Source organism: Branchiostoma floridae, unplaced genomic scaffold (assembly GCF_000003815.2).
Source record: "Branchiostoma floridae strain S238N-H82 unplaced genomic scaffold, Bfl_VNyyK Sc7u5tJ_377, whole genome shotgun sequence".
In the NCBI taxonomy this organism is placed as follows: Eukaryota; Metazoa; Chordata; class Leptocardii; order Amphioxiformes; family Branchiostomatidae; genus Branchiostoma; species Branchiostoma floridae.
This window is the reverse complement of record NW_023365820.1, coordinates 456025-479512: the sequence shown is the minus strand read 5'-3', so window position 1 is coordinate 479512 and position 23488 is coordinate 456025. Positions and strand designations below refer to the sequence as shown.

General features: G+C 40.5%; 2 protein-coding genes across 3 annotated transcripts; one reads left to right on the top strand and one right to left on the bottom strand.

Moving 5' to 3' along the window:
• Positions 1–1388: 1388 nt before the first annotated feature.
• Positions 1389–8906, bottom strand: LOC118408743 (uncharacterized protein C16orf52 homolog A-like). Its single transcript, XM_035809601.1, has 3 exons — positions 8653–8906; positions 7808–8020; positions 1389–3034 (listed from the first exon to the last, which is right to left on the bottom strand). The coding sequence occupies exons 1-3, from the start codon at positions 8756–8758 to the stop codon at positions 2847–2849; spliced, it is 507 nt and encodes a 168-aa protein (XP_035665494.1). The 5' UTR covers positions 8759–8906; the 3' UTR covers positions 1389–2846.
• Positions 8907–9321: 415 nt separating this feature from the next.
• LOC118408741 (peroxisomal membrane protein PMP34-like) lies at positions 9322–22481 on the top strand. Of its 2 annotated transcripts, none has more exons than XM_035809599.1 (9): positions 9322–9572; positions 11193–11253; positions 11916–11982; positions 13864–14012; positions 14552–14677; positions 16685–16830; positions 17491–17589; positions 17955–18040; positions 21163–22481. In XM_035809599.1, exons 1-9 carry the CDS (start codon positions 9489–9491, stop codon positions 21323–21325), a joined length of 981 nt encoding a protein of 326 aa, XP_035665492.1. In that variant the 5' UTR covers positions 9322–9488; the 3' UTR covers positions 21326–22481. The 2 variants fall into 2 exon arrangements, with proteins under 2 accessions (XP_035665492.1, XP_035665491.1); XM_035809598.1 differs by having other exon boundaries at positions 17470–17589.
• Positions 22482–23488: the final 1007 nt, after the last annotated feature.

Sequence of the window (23488 nt, the reverse complement as noted above, 5' to 3'; positions counted from 1 at the left end):
CGTGTGTGCAGTGTATGTGTGTATAGTGTGAAGTGTATGTACATGTGGTGTGTGTAGTGAATAAGTGTGTACTTAGTAGTGTAGTGTGTGCATCTATCATTCTATGTGTAGCCTGAAGTCTATGAATGTGTATAGGGCAGCGCCCATCTCCATTTTATTAGTCCTGGGCCACACAACATTTGTGCAATCACTACAGCAGGGGTCTAGTCCACTGGTACTGGTGTGTGTTCAACTTCCATACTGTTTCCCAAATGCTGAATGCTAAGCAGAGAAAGCAGCATAGACCATTTTTAAAGTCTTTGGTATGACTTGGATCAAACTAGGGATCAAACTCATAATCTACTGAATGCAAGGTGAACACTATACTCACTAGGTCATTGCACCAGAATGAAATGTTGGCTAAACTGTAACATGCATTGGCATAATACCGGTCATAAGCCTTATACCGGTCGATTAAAAATAGTGGAACTTAAAGAGATCTACACATGCAACAATATTTTATTTCTGAGGTATGCACACTTCAGACATCTAGGTGTCCAATACATAATTTACAAAGCATCGATAACAATGCATTCGAAGACAACAAGGCCAAAAGTTTTCAGGTCATTTTTGGGGCAGGAGAGCTCGTCGTGGGACAAACACACTGTCACATTCATCACCAGATTTGTAGATAATAATCACATGTGCTCACGGCACAAGACGAGCATGATTCAACATGTACAGCAATCTTGAATTTCTTTTGGTGACCTACAACTCGTGTAAAAGTGTGAGGAACCGTTGCATTATCGCCCGGATCTATGGCTGAATGGGTCAAATTGAACGTACGCCGCCATTTCCCCGCCATTTTTAATGCTACGGCCAGCAGTAAAGTTTTACTTCATAGCGGTTGTGACGGACCAAAATTAAATGAAAATTCTTGTCAGTATACGCCCATTTTCTCATGACTTTTTGTATGCTCATGCAGATTTTTGTTTTGTGCAACTACTAACAGGACAGAAAGGAACAACAGAGGATGTATAAAGGTACATAGCGGCAGTTAATTGTGCCGTGTTTCGTTCGGCCGGTATAGTGCACCCCCTTCCAACCACGCGCCCGTTCTCCGTGCTATTCCGCGGTGTGTTCCAATTATGATATTACGTTTTTAGCAGGACCAGAGAGACAAAATAATTTACACAGAAGAAGTGGCAAAGGTAAGCTGTAACAGCAACATGTAACTGGAGAAAATGATGCGTTGATCATTTGCCAAATTAGCATTGCTTGAGAAATTGCAGTAAACCGACCGGTATTATGCCAATGGATGTTAGGTCTCCACAACAAAAAGAACATGACCCCGTTTCATAAGTGTACAAAATACAATGTAGCTTTTATTTGTGATTATACATGTATAATAGTGTGCAGATCCAACAACTACAAATACACAGCACACACAAATACTATAAGATGTTTTATTTACAATGAGTTCTATATATAAGAAAACAGGCTCCATTTGTTACATACAGTTAAGTTGAAATCAATATTTCTTTACATGATTGCTTTCTAATAAACATCGGAGCAACACATAACATACAGATACGGGTACACTACAAGCCTCTCTATAATACTGGGCAGCTTAAAACATGATTTTGAAAGATTTAAAAGTTTTAAGACCCAACAGTGCTGACAGGCTGCCATCAAGCCTCCAATCTATGTGAAAGTCTTGTCTAACCTTCAAGATATGGAAATGACAGACGGCAAACAGGGTGAGTGAAGTGAATGAAATATGAATGAAATAAAAAACAACCACGACGGAGCATCAACCATTGCAATTGTACACGTTTTTAACCAAGCACACTGGGTCATTATACCCCACTCTTCTTGATAAAAATGTTGGGGTCTTCTTTGTGCATTTTTTTTGGGTTACGCCCAAACTCCCTCATACATGGGACCGCTGGCTGTGCGTCACCATCCAACCTGACACATGCAATCTCTTAGTATTACAACATGTCCGACTCTAGGATCGGACCCATACCCACATGTCCACGGAGTTTGATCCGGGGCTGCATTACCACTTGTGCCACAGGGACATATGGAGTGAAGTGTGGTACAAATGATAGTGGTAAAACCTATTTTTCTCAATACAAAAACTAAGAAGAAAACTTCCCTTTTCTTTATGTTTTTTTTTCCTTACAAGAAACAATACTCAAGTACAATGACGTGCAGATACAATATACAATGCGGAATGTCCTCCTCTCTATGGATTGGTCAATATTTACACATGTGTAAACCTACAGTCCGATATGACAATGATCGTACATCTACTTATGTAAGAACTAAAAGCAAAGTTGTGACAAGTTCAAATGAGAAGCAAAACAAACTTGATCAGATATATTATGTACAATGTGCATTGCAATGCTGCCCATTTTTCTTATATCAACATATAACCATCACCTTAATGTACAATCATCTATTTTCTTCAATATTCTGACGTTGACCATATTTGAAAAAGAAGCAATACTGTCCAAACATCTCTACACAAACATGTCTTTTGCTATGCTTTGCAATTCTATTTTGTAGTTTGTACACGTAGTTCACCATACAAAGTTGCCATGATCCTTTTTGTTGCATCAAACAAGCTGTTATCTGTAGTGTAGTATCATTTATATGGTGCCATACCAATGTTTTATCACTACAGACTATGGTCTCAAACCTAAGTTTTTTTTTGCAGTATGTGGATCCATCAAATTTCATGTTTGTCTTCACTAAAGGCCATTGTATCTGCCTACAAATGTAGCTGGTATCATATATGGTCTCAAAATACAGTTTTCTACCTATACACATATACGCAGCTGACTACGCTATTCAAAGATCTAGAACACGGGAAGGCAAACCTTCCCTGCGAACAACTCCGAGATGATGGTGAAGAAGATTGACAGCACAAACAGCACGTAGGATGACCCCACCTGGGTGTTGTTGGGTAGCTTGTAGGGCTGTCCTCCGATCTCATCAACGTAGAAGCCGATGGGAAAGATCAGGGCTGCTAGGCAGAACAGGACCACTAGGGGGAGCAAGAGAACAAGTGTTACATGTGGTAATCAATTAAATTGCTAGTATGGAACAGTATGTTTACAGAAGCTTTATTGGCCTCTTAAGTTACATATAACATCAGGTACACGTACTGATAATGAAGATTAGGCATAGACCCATACTAGTACCTGTACCTGACAATTTGACAATTTAAGTAACTTGTTGTCTTACATAAAAATGATGACGGAAAAATAAATAAACAATAAACAGAATACTAGAGAATCTCAGATCAAAAAGCAGGGCTCGAAATACTGGGTGCATGTGCACCCAGGTGCACCCAAAATTGGAACTGTGCACCCAATTTTTTTCCCTGTGCACCCATATATTTTCTTAGGTTTATGTATGGAAAGATATCGAGTGTACTAGAAAACATCATATTCTTGACATCTAAGTGTTAGAAAGATAATAAAAATGTCTGTCATGTTACTTGTTTAAGAATTTGATAGCTTATAACTAAGTTTTGTTATTAGTTTTTTGGCATTCTACTTAAGTTTAAATGGTGCACCCAAAAAAATTTTGGTGCACCCAATCTTTTAAGCTGGGTGCACCAGTGCACCTAATCCCAAAAATGAATTTCGAGCCCTGCCAATTCAAAAACCCATAGGTGTATAATGTTTTTAATTTTTTTCAATTCCACTTAGATTTGTTAAATTTTCATCTTTTTGGTAGAAATAATGTACTTTTAGCAACAAGTGAATATGTTACAAATACTTGAATGTACTCAAATGATTTCCAGGACACAACAATGCATACTTGTATTCTGGGATTATCTGAGATACCGCCCAGAACATAGATGTTGTATCTATCTATGTCATAAACTCATACAAAATGTAATCATTAACTCATAACCAAATCTAAAAAAAAAGCACACATTCAAATCAAATGTGTCAGAACTTGAGAAAAGTTGGTGTCCTTGAACAAAAAATTGTAACAAAATCAATTTCAACGCCTGAATTCGGTATTCTTTGACAGCAACTCACTCTAGGCTCATGAAGCATGTTTGACTTGCACAACTTGTTCTTGTATCCTTTTACATACTAACACAAGGTACCTCTCTATTATGCAAATCAGCACGCGACAAGTGCATTCCTGACGAGCTGAAACAACAACAACATCCGAGAGGGACCAGGAATGTATCGTTTCGTAACCTTGTTAGAGTTCCTATACGGCGGAAGAAGCAAACTGAACAGGTACAAAATTTTCCATCCATCTACATGTGTAACGCCCGGTCGTTATTTAACAAGCTTGATGAATTCGAACTCACTATCCGCCAACTAAGAGCGGACGTAGCGATCGTCACAGAGACCTGGTTTTCCACGAGAATGGCATCCGACATCCTGAATGTAGAAGGCTACTCACTGTTTTCCACCTGTAGAACGGACCGACGTGGTGGCGGGGTTGCCGTATACATCCGGGAGGACATACAGGCCAAGGCAATTCCCCAAGTCCGTGTACCCTCGGAGCTTGAATGTGTTTGGGTACGGCTCAGACCCACCAGACTTCCGCGCCAGGTATCGTCCATCGTGTTCTGTGCTACCTATATACCACCCAACTCCAAGCATCAAGACCTCTTGATCGATCATTTGATCACAACAACTGACTTGTTGAGAGAACTGCATCCTGACATAGGATTAGTATTTGCGGGTGACTACAACAGACTGGACCACAAGCCACTCCTCTTGGCCCATCAACTCCAACAGGTAGTCAACTCTCCAACCCGCGGGGAAGCAACTTTAGACGTGGTTATAACCAACCTGAAGTCGTACTACAATGCCCCAGCGGTGATCAACCCTATAGGAAATAGCGACCACAAAGCAGTTTGGTGGCAACCTAGGGTTCGCCCGAAGACACCGAATAAGACCAAGGACGTGCTCGTGCGCCCCATGCCGGACTCTAGTCTTCGCGCATTCGGTCGCTGGATCACAACACATAACTGGGATGAAGTGCTCAAAGAAGCCACCGTGGACAGTAAGACATTAGCTTTCTATCGCACCCTCCACGAAGCAATGGACAGATTCTTTCCCGAGAAGAAGGCTAAACTACACCACAAGGACAAGCCCTGGTTCACCGCTGCACTAAAGAGTTTGATTCACAAGAGACAGCGAGCACACAGTAACGGACAAATGACTCTCTACAGGTTCCTTCGAAACAAGATAGCCAGGGACATTCTACAAGAAAAGAAAACCTACTACAAGGACCACATCGAGGACATGAAGACGACTCACCCGTCGGAATGGCACAAGTCTATCCGACGCCTTGCGAACTGGTCTGCTCCCTCGGCTACGATCCATGTTCCGGACATAGATCTTAGCAACAAGGCAGGCATAGCGGACGCCATTAACAAGCATTTGTCAGCGATCTGTCAGGCACTGAGACCACTCGACTGCAGCAAATTGCCAACTTACTTACCTTGTACTCTACCTCCTGAAGTAAGCATATGGGACATGTACCATCGACTCAAGCGTATAAAAGTCTCCAAAGCCCCGGGCCCAGACAACATACCGCCAAGGGTCATTAAGGAGTTTGCTTTTGAGCTATCGACACCAATGACTGACATTCTGAACTCTTCGCTCAGGGAAGGGAAGGTGCCAGCACCATGGAAAGAAGCCATTGTTGTCCCGGTTCCCAAGGAACTACCGGCTGACCTTGACAAGGTGCGACCAGTGTCACTTACGTCACAATTGGCGAAGATATGCGAAAGCTTTGTTGCAGGTTGGATAATGTCGGACATTCTCCCCCATGTGGATCCTAAGCAATATGGGAACATGAAAAACTGTTCTACGACACATTGCTTAGTGGACTTACTTAACTTCTTTTACGCAGGAGTGGAGAAATCAAAGGTGGGTACGCTGATACTCACTGATTTCTCCAAGGCTTTTGATAGAGTATGCCATACAACCGCTATAGCCAAGCTGATAAGCCTCGGAGCAAGACCATCTGTAATTCCTTGGGTGTGCAGTTTTCTCTCAGATCGCCGACAGTGCGTACGTTACCAGGGAGCATTGTCACATTGGGAAAGCCTGACGTGCGGTATAGCCCAGGGCACCTTGATGGGTCCTCTTGTATTTCTGGCGATGATCAATGATGTTAAACCAGTCACCGAGAACTCACACTGGAAATACGTAGATGACTTCAATCTGGGAGAGATCAGGCTTATCTCTACTCCGTCATCGCTTCAACGTGATCTGAACCACCTTGACAACTGGGCTACGGAAAACCACATGCTACTAAACCCCAAGAAATGCATGGCCATGCACTTCTCTTTCGTGCGCGCCCCCATACAACCTCCAGTGCTGACTCTTGCAGGACAGACACTTAAAACCACCACCCAGGCTAGGTTGCTTGGACTCCACATCCGCTCTAACCTGAAATGGGATGACCAGGTGGATGTCATGGTGTCCAAAAGTAGCAAAAGGCTGGTCGTCATCAGCAGGTTGCGACGTTCCGGGGTGCCGATCGCAGACCTGAACACCATATACTGCGGGTATATAAGACCATTACTCGAGTACGCCGCTCCATGCTGGGCTTCAGCACTCACTCAGAGACAGTCGGCCGCCTTAGAGCGGGTGCAGCGAAGGGCCTGCAGGTTGATGATGGGGCGTCAGTTCGTCTCTTACACGGCAGCTCTCCAGCACATCGGCCTTGAGCGCCTTTCAACACGTAGACAGAAACTCTGTACTGACTTTGCCTTGAGAGTTGAAAGGTCTCCTCGCTTCTCCACATGGCTGCCCCCTACCCGTGGACAACAACATGGCAGGCAACTCCGCAACTCTGCGCGATACCAACAACCTACCGGGACTAACCGCTACTTAACCAGCGCTATACCGGCAATGATCAAATCATTGAACGAACTGTAGATTCTATGTATATACTCCACCAGGACAATCTGTTTTTAACTAACTTTGTAAGACAAGTCAAACAGTTTTGCTGCGATCAGACTTTTAATAGTTTTAATGCTATTTCAATTTGACTTTTAGCCATTGTACTCGACCATTGTACTCGCATCTGCATTTTAGACATTGTAATTCGTATATTTATTCATTAGAATATTCATGCTATACGTCTTATGTGTATTGTTTATGTTGCAATGTTTTTGTGAATAGCAATTATGTAACGTTGAACAATGTAAACAAGCCTGATAATTCGGCTTTCGAGCCGCGAGTTGGCTGTGATACAAATAAACCATTCTCTCTCTCTCTCTCTCTCTAGTACAAGGCTGGGTGATACAAGTTATAGCTCATATGAATGATTGTAATGACAGATAATACCACCTGGTCAAAAACAACAGCATCAAATGTTATTACAGCCAAGGTACGGAACACAGGCTTTTAGCCAGGCATGCGTCAACGCGTCATCTGGATGCACTTTTCTTAGAATAACAAGAAATTTGATGCCCCTGGACGCCCTATACTGGGGAAAAAATCCTCTGACAGGCATGAAATTCTGATTGACCAGGGATGCTACCAGGTCATCTGTGGTCAGTCTTCTACTATAACAGTACTAGTATTTTTACCTCTTAGGATACCTTATAATGCACTATTTTAACTTAAAATCATCAAAAACTCTGCACCATGGATGGTGGATGCCCCCCGACCCCCCTACAATAGTCACTTACCGCAACTCACCAATAAATTTGGACTCCCTATAATAAAATCCTAGCTAAAAGCCTGCATCAGCATCAAATGTTATTACAGCCAAGGTACTAGTATGGAATACATGTACCAACCTCCTTGCATGTACTTACTTCCCAAGAAAGCGATCCATCTGGCGTATTTCAGCACGCTGCGGTGCCAGTGGGAGGCGAACAGCAGCACACACGTGACCGTGAGACAGATGATGCCCACCACGATGAAGAGAAGCGACGTCAGCCACTCCGCCGGCAGTGTGGGCGCCATGCATATTCTCTCACGCTTGTGGATGGTCTGGCATTGGCTGATGAGACCCAGGTTCACAGAGCCTGCGTAGATGTAAATACAGAGTTTTATAAACATTAGTATTAACCCTGGAACCAAGTTTGAAGGAACAAATAGGTTTGTTTGTATCTTTGTTTCTTTAAACCACCATCTGATTCTGGCTGAATTCTGGTTGGTTCTGGTAACACTAACACCCCTTTGGTCGGCGTAGCCTAGAGTCCAGCCTTATTAACATTTTGTGCTTTTACTTTTAGTCGCTCCATGAAGGACAACGTGGGAAGAAAAGGACCTTCTTCAGGGACCGCCTACTAAAGCAGAACAAGACTGGATTCCAGGCTATGGTCTGGGTAAAGCACCTACACATACAAGTAAGAAATGGCCTTTAGCCTTTAGGAGTAACACAAACGTATTGTACATTTGGTAGTACAACTTACTACAAGCTGCAGCTGTGTAAGTTACTACTAGTAGTATTAATCTTTTACCTATCTAGTATCTAGTTATGCTGAAAACATTAACTTTAAAGTTTATGCTGTGCATGAAAACCTCGATACCACATCCAGGAGAGAAGAAGCCAGTTTGTATTATTTGTGTATAATAAGTATATCATATGATATACGCTATTTACAACGTCATAAACTTCTGGCGAAGGTTGTTAACCGTTAAAAAGAAGACAGACCTGCATCTTCGTCAGTGACGATCCACTCCGGATTCGCCAGGCTTGCGATGGCGAAAACATCGGCGGCGAAAAACAGGAATCCCGAAATAAGAGTCAGCTTATCCATCCTGGCAAACGGTCTGGAACTCTTTGTCTAACGTACAACACCTTTCCTGGGCGTCTATCTCGTTTAAAACGAGAGAAAATGACAAAAAGATGACAGAATTTTGACGTTTTTGGTTTTCAGGTCGCCATCTTGGAAACTATGTGAGGATGATGCCACTATGAAAGAATAGGCGTTCATCATGTATTTATTAAAATTTTACATATTTCAACGTTAAGACGTCAAATAAAGCTCAAAATCATAAGATGATATACCATTTATTATATTTTACATCTTTTTATATTCAGACGTTGTTTATCTTGGTGCAAAAATATTGAAGATTTTGATAAAACTAAAGAACACCCCTCTTCCTAATTTGGTCTAGACGAAGTGTCGCACCATTTAGGGACAATGTATTAACTATTCTTTAGCTGAATAAAACTTTATCATTTAGCCTATTTAATTCAATAACACTCATAGGTTAAATGTAATTTCAGCTTTTTAAATTTTTGGAGCAAACGTGCTCTTATGACAGTAATTTTGGAGAAAATATTCATATTAGTATATCCTCCTAGACTATTTTTGTACTTTCCCTAAAAAAAGTTGAAAGGTCAGTTACGTGCATTGCCGGTAAAATCCCGCATGTGTACATATGTGTGAGTTTTAGACGTGTTTTTGTAAAGCTTTTGTAAATGTTGACGTTTTGTCCGACTTTTTTGTAAGTCCAGGGTCCAAATTTTAGTCACACTGTACAATGGAAGAAGTTGAGGATGGAATTCCCTCCCCTATCGGCCTTTTTAGTTACGATAATTTGATCCATGCAGTGGCGGGAGCAACGGTAAGAAAGAGAATTTCTTTACATAAATTTTTTTCAGTCAGAGAAATTTAGACATTTAAGAGTTAGTGGCAATATGTAACGTTAACTATATGGCTAGATATTTAAACTAGCTTTATTCTTCCTACTTATTTTTTTTTTAATAATTCATAGTTTGTCTCTCTTTTTTTATAACCTCCTATAGATAGAGATATTCATTTTGTTGTTTTAGAGGAAAGGGGAGGGGCAAGAAAGAAGAGCAAATGTTGTTTTTACGTAAGGCTTAGTGATGTAACATAATGATTCAAAGGAATTCAAGTGGTCTGTTTTGCCTGCCATAACCTGATAGTTACTGTAAAAAGAAGAAATTTTCACTGGGATTTAATTTCATTAGGCCACAGCAAGTAAATTTTATGGATGACATCCTCTGCAGACTGCAAAAATAGTGAGATAGGGCGAAAAAAAAACAAGATGGGTAAAAAAAAAAACAAGATGGCTGAATGACAAAACATGGTACATGTAGTACTGATGACAAATCATTCATTCCTGTATTAAACTTAAAGAAGTGAACTAGTGTAGTAAAACTAAAAGTGACACTAGTGTGGTAGACTGGTATCATTTATGACTTCCATAGTGGTGCCACTTTTCCAACTATCCAGCTGGTTTCACTTCTACAACTTAATCATGGCTACCTCGCTAATGTCACTCCTACAAGTACTTATCATTAGGCTCCACCACAACATGCTTTCCCATTTAGGTACTAGTTTCTTGTCATGTTGACCATCTCCGAAGAAGAAAAAAAACTTTCACAGTAGCGCTAGACATTTTTTTTTTCTGAAATCAGGCAAAAATTAATGAGCCCGCGGATGTCATCCATAAAATTTACTTGCTGTGGCCTTAGGGAAAAATAGAGACTCTGACGTCTGAGGTTGATGATTGTGGTATTACTTAAGTTCGACTTCAAGTGTGTTACTTGAAACAATGAGATATACAGGTAGAAGACAACACAAACATTTTTAAGGTGTTTTGAAGTTCGCGGGGAAGAAGTCACTGCAAAAATATGAAACCGCAGCAAACATTTCTGTTTCCATTTCTCTTCTTCAGATATTTTTTTCTCGAATCAATCACTACCCTGGGAAAACGCAGACTCCTTCGAGGCGCGCAAGGCCTAGTTTACCGATCCCCAGCACACGGGCGCACGGAACACCCGCCGCCCAACACCCGCCGGCCCCACAAACCAGCTGGCCTCAACTATCGCTTTGCCTCTCACGGCGTAAGTGGGGCCAGCTGGTAGTGGGGCGGGTGCATAGAGGCGGGAGGGCGCGCGTTAGGCAGGGGATCAGTAACTCTCCTTTGCGAAGCTTCTTTGAGCTGGTTTCCCAGGGTAAACAATCACTTGATCGCATTGATAAAAAAACTTAAAGGCTTCAATTGAAAATAGAAATACAACTAGGACAGGCATAATCCGAGGAATTTAACTCCACATACGTGTTGAAAGATATCTTAGATACAAATCCCACCTCTATGGTTACTTACTTTTCCCTTGGTTTCAAAGGGGATTTCTATTGGAGATATTGTCTCTTTAATTGTATGCAGTACTTTCTATACTGTAACTAAGCTTTGATGAATTTTTTTTTCTTACAGGGCAGTGTGACTGCTATGTCAGTGTTCTTTCCTCTGGACACAGCAAGGCTCAGGTTACAAGGTGGGTAAACATAGATTAGTGGTTAGGGTTGTTGATTTTGCATCATACTTTGAATGCAGAAATTTACGCAATGGTTTTATGTTTGTGGTTTGTGCGTTGCAAATTTACTTCAAACTTGAAACCACTGCGGACATTTTTCCATGGCAGTAACAGACTAGCATAGTGCTATCGTGAACTTAAAACCTTTTTCCCCGCTACCAGGAAATTAAATCTCCGCAAACTTAAATGCATTTACAGTATTACGTTCTGGGTCGAGTCTTTGACAGGCCATAATTTGTGTGTCCCTGGGGAAAGGCAACACCTATTTCATGACATGACTTACATGAAAATGAGTACCTGGTTTCAATACAGTAAGGGATGTCTTGAATGGGACATAATGCTGGAGGCCTCATTTTACTCAGTAAAGATCCCACTGTACTAAATCTACTGACAGTGTCAATCCCCGTGTGAGTGGATCAAAACTTAAGACTTAAAAGTTTAAGTCATGAAGCTTGAACACACTATAGCTAGGCATACGTCTTTTCCCACTCCTTTGCGTAACAGACCAGCTTCTGTTTTGGTATAACTGATATAAGCACCCATTGGCATAATGGAGGTATCTGTATCAGTTGAATGTATATAACAATATGTTATTGATGTATTGATTGTATCTCATTTTGCAGTTGATGACAAGAGGAAGGCAAAGTACACTCACGAAGTCATCTCCGAAATTTCCAAAGAGGAAGGAGTGTAAGTATTGTAATATATCATAGATAATAGGCTTGTTGCTTTCTACACCACTTACTTTCTTCCCTATAAGAGCTGTCCACTCAAAAATCATTACCAGAGCATGTCCATACCGTATATTCTCGAATAAAGTACGCACCCCAATTAAAATACGCACCCCTGATTTGGGGCAAGTCTTAGACAGATCTGTGGGACTGAAAGGTAAAATGGAAAAACTCAAATAAAGTATGCACCCCTTCTCCACCAATTTTGGTTAACGACCTTGAAGTGGTTAAATTCAAATTTATCATGTTTTCCACTGGTTATTTTGCATGAAATAACCTGGGGTTACACTGTCGTTGTCTCTTTAAACTTGTGGATTGCCTTACTGCAACTTGTAAAAATCACTGAGAATGAACTGGCAGAAGAAGTCAGCTAGTACATCTAACTGGGAAAACCAGTTGTACAACTGTCAAAGTCACTAACTCAAAAGGATTGTATGCAAATGCCAGTCTTATGTAAATTATGTTTAGACAATTCTTTGGTAAGACAACACCAAGACAACTCCAATGTGTATATTTTGAAACCTTCCTGGAAGTGTAGCTACAACTGGCTTTATTTTAGGCTCTTTTACCATTTATCCATGCAATAACCTCAAATAAAGTACGCACACAGACTTTGGCAACAACTTGTAGCACCTTTCCAGTATTGAAAAATTAAAAAAGTGCGCACTTTAGTCGAGAATATACGGTAATATGAAATATCAACTGGAAGTTCCGTGCAAAATCTGCTTGGAGACCCAAATATGCACCATTTTCTTTCTGCCCCCAAGAGCTACTTACAACTAAAAAATCAACACCATTAGATGGCAAGTTGCAAAGATCTCATGCAAATGAGACATTTGTAAATCATTTTCAGAGACTTCTTAACTATATACAGGGTTAGGTCAGACAATACCATAGGAAGTGTTACTCTCCTTTGTGATACAAAGCTGGGTCCTTTATGTAGGAGACTTCTATATGCAAAGTCATCCCATAGATCAGATATCCGCTCATACAGTACTAGTAGATGGCCTCCTTGACACATTCACGGTCAAGGATGTCTGTTGTCTCCAGTTTAAAGAAATGTTCTTGATGTAGCTTTGTATGGTGGTAGATGGTGGATGAGTACTTAGTATCCACTTGTTATATAGTCCTCCAATGTTGCTTGTAACCTAAGTTGTTCCATATCTACTGCAGAAAGGCGCTGTACGGAGAATGGTTCCCTGTAGTCTCCAGTCTGAAGGAATTTCCTTGATGTAGCTGTATGTGACTGTAAATGGCTACATATAGCCCTCAAATGTTGCTCGTAACAAAAGTTGTTCTGTATCTACTGCAGGAAGGTGTTGTACCTAGGATGGTTTTAGTCTCCAGTCTGAAGGAATGTCCTTCATCTTGCTGTTTTGCTTCATTTACTTTTACTTGTGGTAAATGGCGGATGAGTATCCACTTGCCATGTTCATTGTAACCAAAGTCATGGCTCGAAATACTGGGTGCATGTGCACCCAGGTGCACCCAAAATTGGAGCTGTGCACCCAATTATTTTCTGTGGGTGCACAGGGTGCACCCAAATATTTTCTTAGGTTTATGTATGTAAAGATATCAAAGTATACTAAGACTAACTTCTATAAGTATACATGTACAACATATTCTTGACATCTAAGTGTTAGAAAGTTAATAAAAATGTCTGTTGTTTAAGAATTTGATAGCTTGTAACTAAGTTTTATTATTGCTTAAATTTAAGTGGTGCACCCAAAATTTTTTTGGTGCACCCAATTTTTTAAGCTGGGTGCACCAGTGCACCTAATCCCAAAAATGAATTTCGAGCCCTGAAAGTTGTTGTTCCTTGTAACCACATCTCCTGCAGGAAGGCGTTGTACCGAGGATGGTTCCCTGTAGTCTCCAGCCTCTGCTGCTCCAACTTTGTCTACTTCTACACCTACAACGGGCTGAAGACCATCATGAACCACCAACCAAGCGGGCCTCTAAAGGACCTGTGTCTTGCATTCATGGCCGGTATGTAAAAACTTGTAATATTTTATCATTACTAAAAAACTTGTTATATTTTATTATTACTAAACCAGATTGTATCACTACAAAGGTTAGACTTGTGGTCAGTGACAGGAGAAATCAGACAAGACAGGTCATGGGGTCAAAGGAAGAGGCTACTTTAGTACTTAATTCAAGGGAGGCAATGTTTGGTTTATCTGTGTTTTCACAGTTCTTTTTTCCATATGCCATGTTAACTGTAGTGTGACTGGAAGTGATCAGTGAATACATGTTCATGCAATGTCATTCGAAACCTTGTTTGAATTTTGTATAATATTGATGAACAATATACTCAAAAAGGTATACTGTTATATTCTGAAGTAAAAGAAACTAATGTGTAACAAATGGATATTGTTGCACTCATGTGGACTGTCATCATTGCTGTTATGTTAACCAGATTATTGTCATAGCAACTGGATTGTTGTCATGGTGATCATGGTGACCCCCTTGGTTGTCATGGTGACCACTTGGTTGTCATGGAAACCATGTTGATGTGTGTTCCCCAGGTGTGGTGAATGTCCTGCTGACCACACCCATGTGGGTGGTGAACACCAGGCTGAAGCTGCAGGGGGCAAAGTTCACGGGAGAAGAACAGCGAGAGAACAAGCCTCCGCACTACAAGGGCATTCTGGGTACGTTGTGGAGATAGACCGATCTCCAAGCAGATCCTACGATGGCATAAGATAGTACTAAACTGGGCAAGGAGTGTAGTAAGCCAAGAGGTTTACATTTGCCATGCAGGGTTCTAGCCAGGATTTTATTTTAGCGTAGTGGGAATGGCATGGTAGCGAAGCGACCAATCAAGAGATTGGTGTGGAAAGGGGGGTCTTGGTCCTTCCACGGTGAGATTTGAAGATGTAGAGTTAAAAGTTAAGATTTTTGGGTCAGTTTTGAGTGGCATATCATCATTTTTGATTGTTCCGACATTGATTAGTCATTGTTGAACAAGCAAATGACAGCAAAGCACCACTTTATTATTAGAATTAGCGTAGTGGCCCTTATTTTAGCGTAGGGGTCACAAATTTTAGCGTAGTGGTCCACTACGCTAAAATGCACTAGCTAGAACCCTGCCATGTACGTAGGTACCCAACTCCTCTGACTGGATAATAGTCCACCAAAACTAACACCTACAACTCTCAAACATGGCAAAATGGAGTGGACTTACTCCGGGACTAACCCCCCCTCTGACTCAAGTTAAGTCCACCTTCAGTCTACATTCATTGTCCGTCGATGTAGGTTAGACATCCAGGTAATAAGATACGCCAAAAATAGTTACTCAAGCAACTGGACTTTTAAATCCAAATTGTCTTCAGTCTGAATTGTCTTACAACCTTTCCTATTGGACATGTGAAATTGTCTTCATTCATAACAAGAGTCTGAAAACTCAAACCTGCATAAAATATTTTGTTTTGTGATTGTGCGTATGGTGTGTTGTGGGGGTTGATATGGTTTGATGTTTGGCAAAATTATTCCATCATTGTTCTTAAGTTATATATCTACCTATGGTAAACAGTGAGATCCAAAACTACACCTTTCTGGTGTCCTCACCATTTCATTTTTATTTCCTATTGTTACACCTGCACCTGGCACATACATTGTATCTCAATGTGTATATAATGGTTCACACCATACAGAGGTGACAGCGATGGTCACAGTTGCTCTTTTTTGCTCCTTGGAAGATTTTGACCAGAATGCCCCAGCAGTTATAGAGCAAGCTGCTAGAGGGCCCAAACATACAACACTTCTTCCTTACACCACAAGCTATGTGCCACCAAAAATCAAGACCATAGCATATCCATGTCAAAAGATACAAAAATCCAAGTTCTGTTGCAGTACAAGGTCACACACCAGGGGATCCAAAATTGACTTTGACCTTCGTCTTCCAAACACCTACCCAAATACCAAATATCATTACAATCCATCAACAGGTTCTAAAGTTATGCTGACCACAAATATGTGGAAACACAAACAGACACACACACAGACACACCAAAAACTATACCTCCATTTTTCATGGAGGTAAATCACACGTTCTGTTCTGGAGATATAGCACTGGAAACGACCCTTCCACACACTCCCATGCTACTGAAAACTCAAAACACATGCTACAGCTGCTAGCTGTCCCCAAGGAGGTTGAGACAGAGGGAATGAGGCCAGATCACTCCATATCAGGAAAAGGGGTGTAAATATTTTTTTAAAAACGAACCACAAAACAACAGCAAACTTCTATTCTACTTAATAGCACAATAGGTCACACACTCTATCCCCATAGCAAAGGAAATCGCAATCCATCCAGAGGTTCTAAAGATATCGGTCCGGAATCACAAAGATCCCTACCAGAAACAGTACATGCTTTTTTCAAGCATGTAATTAGAGTATAAAAGACCTGTTTCTTCCAGATCTCTTCAGTGTCTTATTTTGGGCGTACATTCATTGTCTTTTAGGTCCAAGGTTTACGTGGGATGTGTAATTATGTCAAGTGGGGATTAACCCTAAAAAAAAAACTAACCCAAAAAGTAAACAGCTGCATAAACGTAGCGTGTCTTAATTTTGGTGGGAAATTCCCAGATGAACATAAAACAAACCTTTAGAAGATTTTACGACTGTATGCTGACTGTATGTGTGTATCGTAATCCCAGACGCCTTCCGTCGCATCTTGCGAGACGAGGGCGTGTCAGCCCTGTGGAGCGGGACCCTTCCCTCCCTGATCCTAGTCTTCAACCCTGCCATACAGTTCATGTTCTACGAGGGCTTCAAAAGGTCTCTAACCAGGGTATCCAAACAGGTAATGTTTTACTATCATCATGGTAAGGCTAGTTGTTGTGTTTCCTGTTTCCCTACCTATCCTAGAAAAAGCTGCAAACCCTAGCCTTTTTTGGGGGGGTGGGCAGTGGAGTCAAGTATTTTCCAGTTAGAATTTTTATTCAGCCTGCTTCCTATTGAAGTAAAAGCACTGCTTGTTCTGTCTAAATGGATAAATGTATCTATTAATTCAAATCAAAATTAAAGTTTGACATTGAAAGACAATTGTCCTCATGTACTTCAGTTTACTTTGTTCAAAAGTTTACTTTGTAATATGTATCACTTGAGTTTTTGCCACAAAAAAAGATAGAAGAAAAAAGACAGATAATCCTTTACCGACCCTAATATTTTTAGGACTGAAACAGGAAACACAACTTTTTTTTATCTAGGCCTAACCATAAATAATTTCATCAGGTTTGTAGATTGATTGAACGCAGAGAACTTACAGAATTTACCTCATGATTCTTGCCTATGTTGATCCTCAAATATAAATTCAATCATTTATATGTTGCTGCATCCAGTATATTCAATGATTTGTGAATGATTGACATGTAAAATGAACAACACAATGGACCCTCCAATCACTAATCTGCCCCCCTCCCCCCCGGATGTGCATGTGTAGCACTCTGCTGTTTCCCCTCAGGAATTGAACGCGTGGCAGTTTTTCCTGGTCGGAGCCGTTGCCAAGGGGATTGCTACGGTATCGACCTACCCCCTGCAGCTTATACAGAGCAAGCTCAGGGTGAGTACACATATGTTCCAATTTTGATTGAGGTGGAGGCCTCAAAATTAACTGTCTCAAAAGTATCTTGAAAAGAAATTCGGACTGTTAATGTCAGCTTTAATTGGCCATTGCAGATAAACAATGGAAAAATCTATTTTACAAGAAATTTATCAAGGTACACTGGAATTAAAAAAAAACATTGAGAGGTATTGACTTTTTGCTGAATATTACCTTTTTTAAGAGAATTAATTAACATCGCTTGCTTGGGATTTTTCACGTGACCCAAAATTGTCCCAACATAAAGTTGTCCCAAGCCAAATTTTGATGACAGCCAAAACAATAAATACATAATTGAATGTATTTGTTTCCATGTTTTTCACCAGTCGGGGAGGAACAAAAAGGCGGAGGAGGGGCGAGAGACCAGCGAAACCTTCCGTAGTGTGGTAGTCATGATTCAACAACTCCTCAGGTCAGTAACCAGTGAAAAGGAAAAAAATCAGTTCTTTTGGTGGGGTACAACCTATGTTTGCATGTGTAGTCCAGTGGTTTAGCATAATATGTAGTAACTGTTCAGTGGATAACATCCCTGCCTCTAGAACTAGAGATGGCGGGGAGTTCAAATCCTGGCTGTTGGTATACTGTATAGTCGTAGTCCTTAGGATATTAAACCATGGTCCATTGTTATCAAAAAGTCAGAGCTAGGGGAATTTTCTTGTATAATGAAGAAGTTAATACTTTACTTTAGTGTACATGTCTCTTGAAGACTGACTCAACTGCTCAACTGTTCATAGAATTCATCTGAGCTATACATCATAATAATAATATAATGATAATGGATAATGAAGATAATATTTTTAGTATTGTACTTGATAGCTTTCAGTTATTACATTGTCCATACTTTTTTTTTCATTTGTTCACTGTTTTTATTCATTCCATCCATTTATTTGTCATTCGTTGCATCTTTCTTTATACTTTCCTCTACTCTAAAGATTTGTTAATCATACAGTTTGTCTAAACTCTAATCCTCCTGTCTCCCATTCTTCTGTACAATATCTTCTTCTCTTTGTTTCTTTTTTTTCCGTTTGTTTGCTACCTTCATTCCCCTGTATGGAAACAGAGACTAGGGATTTCTTGCCCTGTACAAAGGCTTGGAAGCCAAGCTCACCCAGACAGTCATGACAACAGCATTCACTTTCCTATTGTATGAAGAAATTGTGGACTTTCAAAGTTTCTTTTGACACTTAGAGCGTACAGTAGAAGACACTATTTGTTGGGTGTGTTTTACCTCTGGTTGTGCACTTTGAATTTTGCAGGAACTGTAGATTGTTACTTCGAAAGTATGAAGATTTACAGACCATTCCATTCCATTGCAGTTAAATCCATGTTTATTCCACAGGTGGGATAACATCCACGTACATAATTTTTGTCTATCCCTCCCCCTCCAAAGAAAGTTTTTCACCATACTATAAATCTTACAAAGCAGCTGCAAAATGAACTTTTTAAAATATATGCCATAAGTTGCAGAAAATTGTTGGAAAACAGATTCTCATGTTGTCTGCTATGTCAAAGTGAAAGAAGAAGAAACTGATGTGAAAGAACAATGTTCGGTATACCTGTTCTATATGATTGAAACAACATGGTCTAACTTTATATGCTGGCTGTTACACCGTGATAATATTTTTTTTCCATTTCTGCTAAGTGATACCACACTGCTGAGCCTTACACATTTCTTAGCATTCTTATCGAGATGTGTACAGAAACTAATACTCTGATTGCCATTTCTGTCGGAAGAATTGGCAATAGAGTTAATTCCAGTTGTGGCGGCCATGTTGGATTTCTGGGGTCATCCGGGGCACCAGAACGAGACTGCAGGTGGTACCAGCTGGGCATTCTACTATATAGGCTGTATTGCAGACATAAGTATGCCATCTTCAGGAGTGCATTTCACCCCTCTAAGGTTAACAACTGCACAATATATGCCTGTTATCTATAGAAAATACTGTTTTGGAAATTTGAACTTGATTTTGGTGATATTTTTTATTAATTTTTCACATTTTTTGACGGGTGACCTGAGAACAATTAATGTCAGTGTTTATATCCTCCATGTGTGCTGTGTATCGGTATCTGTGATTAAAACCTACAAAAACATGGAAATATCGGGGTGACAAACCTTTTGGTAGAAATTTAGAAGACATTTGGCTGTTATTCTGATGATTTCTAGATGCCAAAATCCTGCGGCACTCAATAGGGAAAAGCAGTGTATGTACCGGGTGTGCTCCTTTACTTGTTTCCCAATTTATCTGACAGTGTTTTTATTGTTTTATTTTAGTTTAAACAACATACCCCGTAAGAAAAATGTCCACATGTTGTATAATATTGTGGGATGAAATGTAGCAGATTGTTTACTGTTGTTTTTGCAATTTTTTCAATGCCAAGGTGGAAAAAAAACATAACTTTGATTATAAGTGCCAGCGGAGGAGGGATTGTAGCCTGAGTGTCATCCTAGGTAGCTTACCGGGCTCCCATACTCACCCCTCACAAACCAGAGGGGTGAGTATGAGAGCCTCCGTAACCAACTAGGATGATACTCAGGCTAGAGTCGACCCTAACATTACTCTAAAAACCGGACTTCATGCCAGTTTCAGATCAGTGTGGGTGGAAATGTGACAGAATTTTCACAGACGCTGCGAACATCTGTTCATAAAACTACGTATTACTAAGTTCTATCACCAATTTACCTCTTCCACTGACGATAAAATTTACGTTTTTCTCCACATTGGCATTGAAAAATCCCTAACAGAAAAAAATCTGCTACATTTCATCTCACAATTTTATGGACCCAACATGTGGAATTTGTTGTATAGGGTTATGTTGTTTAAACTAGAATAAAACAATGAAAACATGATTTGGGAAGAAAGTAAAGGAGCACACCTGGCATGACATTCCCATAGAGCGTAGTTTGCAGAACGGATCTTGGCATCAATACATCATCAGAACAACTGCCAAATGTCTTCTAAATTTCTACCCGCAAAGATGTCATCCCCATATTTTGTGTATTTGTAGGGTTTAATCCCAATAGTAAACCTACTATATCACACTTACCAATACAGAGCACTCATGGATGATATAAACACTGACACTAATTGTTCTCAGGTCACCCATAAAAAATGTGAAAAATTGATTAAAAAATATCACCAAAATCAAATTCAAATGTCCCAAACAATATTTTCTATATATAACAGGCATATATTGTGCAGTTGTTAACATTAGAGGGGTGAAATGCACTCCCGAAGATGGCATACTTATGTCTGCAATACAGCCTATATAGTAGAATGCCCAGCTGGTACCACCTGCAGTCTCGTTCTGGTGCCATGACCCCGGATGACCCCGGAAATCCAACATGGCCGCCACAACTGGAATTAACTCTATTCTGTCAGGTCATAATCAAAACAGTGCCAGCGATGTACACAAATTGCTAGCAAACAAGTCAATCTTAGATGCACAATGACAACGTTTTATTTTCTTTTTTGGCAACACCACAGGGGTGGAGCTGTTTAGTTTCTCATCCTTTTGTATAATGTGTTTTCACAGGAAACAGGGACTGAAAGGCTTGTACAAAGGGCTGGAGGCCAAACTCCTCCAGACAGTCCTCACTGCAGCACTGATGTTCCTCATCTACGAGAAAATCGCCGCCTTCGTGTTTGGAATCATGAGGCCTGAGACAGTTTTAGAGGCAATAACAAGAAAGAGATAGAGGACATGAAGTTCCCGATTTCTGTTAGATAAGACTGAAACGCACGTCTGACCTCGTACCATACAGTGAATCAATAATATAGATCTAAACATATTACGGATTACGGAATTGTGGGCAACACAGGGCAAGAAAATGATAAACGAATATGGACCTGCTTTTGTCGTAGAGGGGATTTTCCTCACAAACTGTCCATGTCGCCATGCATATCTGTAAATGAAAGAACACATTCGGACAACATTTCCGAACCCGGAAGAAGCAAGTGTTTACAACCCTGATTTACCACATGTAGGTAAACAAGTAAGCTGTTGTTTTTTTTGTATTTGCCACAAGTTAGGAAGGGGAATTAGCCACCAACACACTGGAAAAATTTTCCAACATATGTGCAGGCACCTGGTTGCTCAGAGAGAATAGATGTCAGCAATATGCCAGGCTCCATGACACTGGTCTGGATCAGGGAATTTTGTTAAAATATATTATTTATGGATTTGCGCAATGATATAGACAGTCTGTGAGTAAAATCCCATTATATGCCAAAACATTTTTTGTGATTCAAATTTGTCTAGTATCATCATGACAAATTGTGCACAACACGTGTCCTTTTTGTTATCGCACCCAGAGTTCTCCACTTGTTCCCAATGAGTAAAAATATCTGGGAAATGGCTTGTGAAAGGTGCACTAATAGTTTAAAGGTCTAGACTGGATGTTCACGGATATGACAATCAGTTACTGAATCAGGGCATATTTTGTGGTGTTCTTAGAATTTTCTTGTTTGATATTCATAATTAATCAACTTTTAAGTTTGTATTTTATCATGCTCATACACGGAATGTCTTTTTCTGTACTTTTTATGATTTATGATTTGTACTTTTTTGTGTGTACATACGTGCACATGTATTTGTAAATGGTGTAGAATTTTCTCGGTGAATACGTCGTTATTTTATCAGTATAACTCCTAGACCATGTTTTTCAATATACATTGTATAATGCAGCTTACCTTGCGACTTTAACTACTAGTTTAAAAGGAGAAGCAATATCATCGGTGGTGGTGGCACCCAAAAAACATGTTAGGGGCGTTGGCCGTTACACAGACAAGCTGAAACTCAATGTGTATTTTCTTACTTAAAGAAAAGTCATTAAACGTAGTTCAGTCTACCAGCAATATTCGTCCCTCGAAGTGCAGAAAATGGCGTTTCAGAGGGACAAAGTTTCCCCGGATCCCCTAATATACCCCCTCACATGTAACGAAAATCGATCGGACGACGAGTCTGCGAGCTCTAAATTACTCTGATGGCGACGAAGAAATGACAAGAGTCCCCCCCCCCCTTCCCGCCAGAGTCATGCCTCCTTGTAATTTAGAGCTCGCATACTCGTCCGATCGATTTTCGCTACATGTGAGGGGGTATTAGGACTATCGTGACCTCTACCAGACTCCACAGATCGCTGGAAAAATAGTAGAAATTGGCCAAACGAGACAGAAAACACGCCAGAGAGTAGTTAGTTCGCCGAGGAGTACACCAGGCCAGCCAACACTCCTAGGCCAATCAACTCCTACTATGCTTTTGTTCCTAACTTCGTCAAAGTCTCCTATTCGGCCAGGCGGAAATCTGGTCGAGACCAGTCATGTGTTCTGCACTCCACATGATGAAGAAATTTGACAGCAATGCTCGCTCCTGAAATATTTACTTGTACCGTTTACGCACATGATGTAAGGTGAGGGAATCTAACGCCGAATTGAGGACCGGGATACCAGTGTGACAGCGATCTCGACCCCCACCCCACCCCGTGATCTCGCCCTCCCCGGCTAGTGATCTCGTCCCCCTACCTCGCTCAACTTGCGCGTAGATAGTGTTTATAATGAGAAACTATTATTCACGTGTGTTTTTGTTAGTGCTTTGGAAATGTTTCCAGCACAAGAAAGAAAACATGGTGACAAATTGAAAACATATAGCTGACGTATTCCGTACCATAGACGGTGTTGATTTATACGTTCGCAGTAGCACTGTTTTTATGCCACCTCAGCTGCAAAAATTGTCTTTTTCATTTCAATGTTATGTTTGCACCGAACAATATAGTATCGACTTTCGAGGTATGACATCTTACGGTACGGTAATAAGGTGCCATATAGGTACCAGGTAACACACCATATACATTACTCCCCAGGTG